The sequence below is a fragment of the Bactrocera tryoni genome, unplaced genomic scaffold (genome assembly GCF_016617805.1).
Source record: "Bactrocera tryoni isolate S06 unplaced genomic scaffold, CSIRO_BtryS06_freeze2 scaffold_847, whole genome shotgun sequence".
Classification (NCBI taxonomy): domain Eukaryota; kingdom Metazoa; phylum Arthropoda; class Insecta; order Diptera; family Tephritidae; genus Bactrocera; species Bactrocera tryoni.
Genome location: NW_024396499.1, coordinates 34,578 through 37,713, shown reverse-complemented (window position 1 = coordinate 37,713; position 3,136 = coordinate 34,578). Strand labels below are relative to the sequence as shown.

Sequence of the window (3,136 nt, the reverse complement as noted above, 5' to 3'; positions counted from 1 at the left end):
GCAAAGACAATAATTTACCTTTATGGTTTTATTAAGCCAATAACAACAGCTGGCAAAAAATTAAACAACAACACCAAGTGAGCATTGAGTGGACTGGGGTGGAAGTATATTATATACTCACATTGAAGGAAAAAGAAAAAGTAGACGATTTGCTGACACAAAATTAAAACTGTTTTTTTTCGAACAGCTTTTTGTTGGCAGAATTGAATTTTTCTTATAAATATACAAAATTTTTGTAATTTTTTAATGCATTTTAATTTGAAATTTGTTAAAAAAAACAGAAGTGAGGAATTTGCTATAAAATTGTAGATCTGTAGAGTTAAGACCAAAACTGATTCATAGAGGTTTATCCGTTGTCCAAGGCTTTGTTCCTGCATATGTCGTTAGACGATTCAACTAGCCCGAGCTGGTGCTATTGGTTGGTGGGGGACCGCGTCCTGCAGAAAAATAGTAAAATGTGTAGAAAATGGAGGCTGTGTTTATTACGTGAACTTATAAAGAGTGCAGATGGAATGGGGAAATTTTGTGAAAAAAGTGCTTTGTATATCAATATGTACACGGACATGAGACCTTGGCTTGGGATTTGGAAAGAGTTGTGTTGCCAAATATATGTATGTGAAGTTTGGAGCCACCTTTAAATTTTTTAATCGAATTCTTCCAAAAATCTTTAGAAAATCTGGGCTATAAACAAAACTAGGCAATTCTACATAACTTCTCGCTAAGATATGTATGTAGTATATGGCTCTGTATTAAAAGAACAAGCTTCGTATGATAACAACTTTTCAAAATGTCTTAGAACAAACATGACTAACGTTCTGTTTTTCGTATAAATATCCATATATACATGAAAGCTTTGAAAGCACAATCGGCAGAAGTCGCTGATATCGAAATAATACTGTGAAAATTTTGACTTTATATTTAAAAGCTTTTTGAGTTCTTTCTATGTACTATATATATGTATTTGGACTAATTTGATTTATTTACAAAATAGCCTAATTTCGAGGACAAACTCGAATGTGTCAACAATAAAGAGTTTCACGAGCTGCAGAAGCTTGAAAATGTCTAGAAGAATAAAAACATCTGAACTTTTAAATCATATTATATACATAATTTAAAAAAATAATGATTTTTCGAAACTCTAAATCATTTAGGGAACTCGTATCACTTATAGTTCGTATAAATATGAAAGCTTTCAGCATACAACACGAGAAAGCTTAGTTTAATTTGAACTTTAAAAGCATTTTAATTGAAAAATATTGTTTTGCTTACAATTTTGTAATTAATAAATGTAATAATGACGCTAACACTAATTAAGCTTTTGTATGATAGAAAGCTTTCATAAAAAGTTTTGAATTGCAAGCTTTCAAATTTAGAAAATAAAGTTTCGCAATTCTAAATCATATATGGGACATGCACCATTTATAGTTTATGTAAAAATGAAAGCTTTTAGCATACAAAACGAGAAAGCTTAATGTGATTTGAGCTTTAAACGCGCTTTCATTGGAAAATGTTGTTTTGTTTTTAATTTTGTAATTAACAAATATCATAATGTCGCTAATACTAATTAAGCTTTTATATGATAAGAGCTTTCATAGAAAGTTTTCAAAATTAAGAAAAGAATTTAGTTTTCGCGAATTTTAAATCACACACTTATAGTTCGTTCAAAAATGAAAGCTTCTAGTATAGCAAATAAGAAAGCTTAGTGTGCTTTTTCGAACTTTGAGCTTTAAAAGCATTTTTATTTGTTCAATTCACAACCTGTCGTAAAGCATCGTAAAATTATAAATTTTTACACCTGTTTTTTTATAATTTTACGATTTTACGATGCTTTACGACAGGTTGTGAATTGCTCAATTGAAAAAAAGATACAATTTGTGTATTGATAAATTATGATAATACTGGTAGCACCAATGCTATTTGAACTTTCGTATGATGGAAAGATATTCATAAATATTCATGAAAGCATCTGGTATAGCAAATAAGAAAGCTTAGTGTGCTTTTTCGATGGCTGAAATTTAGAAGCATTTTCATTGAAAAAAAATCTTAGTGTGCTTTTTCGAAGGCTGAGCTTTGAAAACATTTTCATTGAAAAAAAGATAATATTTGTGTATTCATAAAATATAATAATAACACTTATGCTAATTGAACTTTCATATGATGGAAAGCTATTCATAAAGAGCTCCCAAATTTTAGAAAATCATTTAGAATTTGAAATTACTGAAATTTGAACCGTCTATTTTCATCAGCTGTAATTATTCTGAAATTGAAAGCATAGTGTGCTTTTTCTAGCATTGAGCTTTTAAACCAGTTTCATTGAAATTATTAATTACATATTTTTCTTTAATTTGGTAGTAATAAAGTATAACAATAACCTAAACATAGACAATATTAACTTTTTTCCTAAAGCAAACGTATGTATTAAGCTTTTTAGAAGCACTGTGCTTTGCAAGTTCAGTAAGTTTTTTTTTTTTCAAAGGAATGATGCTTGTGGTAAAGACCTCAATAAGTCTCAAAAATGAATAACAACAGTGTTAGCTTACTAATATCCTAGTCACATCGGGCATATATGTATAGGTAAACTAACTATTGTGCTTTTCTGATATGGAATCTTGATCTTACATCTACTTACGGCCGTTTGGTGGTGGACCGCTAGGACGTGGTCCATTTGGTGGAGGACCGCTAGGTGGTGTACCACTTGGTTGTGGAAGAGCCTGAAACGATAAACAAAAATATTTGCGTATACGAGAAGTTTCAAATGTTTAATTCTCTGTTGATATTTTATATATTTGCAATTATTGACACACCATTATGACGCCGAAGAATGCGCTTATTATTAGAACAATCAGGAAATTCAATTTCATTTTGTTAGCACGATTTATGACAAACTGATGTAGAGCCACAGAGATGAGCGGCTTTTATAATGGACTGTCAACATTTTTTGCACTTCATTAGGGTAGAGCAAAAATTTTTAGAAGTTTTTTTAAACATTTCTTTTTATATAATCAGTGAGTCTGCAAAGACTTGTTAAATGAAGTTTGTAGAGTATTGATAGATTAAGAGGTGGAGTGTTGGAAGGGTACAATTTTGAGCTCAAGCAAAATATTTTTTTGTTTATTTCATTTTATGGTCCTTTTTT

The 3,136-nt window shown here is 30.0% G+C and overlaps 1 protein-coding gene across 1 annotated transcript; it reads right to left on the bottom strand.

Moving 5' to 3' along the window:
• Positions 1–241: 241 nt before the first annotated feature.
• LOC120781997 (histidine-rich glycoprotein) lies at positions 242–2,874 on the bottom strand. Its single transcript, XM_040114162.1, has 3 exons — positions 2,805–2,874; positions 2,630–2,711; positions 242–437 (listed from the first exon to the last, which is right to left on the bottom strand). Exons 1-3 carry the CDS (start codon positions 2,859–2,861, stop codon positions 397–399), a joined length of 180 nt encoding a protein of 59 aa, XP_039970096.1. The 5' UTR covers positions 2,862–2,874; the 3' UTR covers positions 242–396.
• Positions 2,875–3,136: the final 262 nt, after the last annotated feature.

Bases quoted from the DNA above. Each gene is read 5' to 3' on its own strand.
- LOC120781997 (XM_040114162.1), bottom strand. From the start codon at position 2,861: ATGAAATTGAATTTCCTGATTGTTCTAATAATAAGCGCATTCTTCGGC. The intron at 2,712-2,804 runs GTGTGTCAATAA...TTATCGTTTCAG, and splicing joins CATTCTTCGGCGTCATAATG to GCTCTTCCACAACCAAGTGG. The intron at 438-2,629 runs GTAAGTAGATGT...ATTTTTCTGCAG, and splicing joins CGGTCCACCACCAAACGGCC to GACGCGGTCCCCCACCAACC.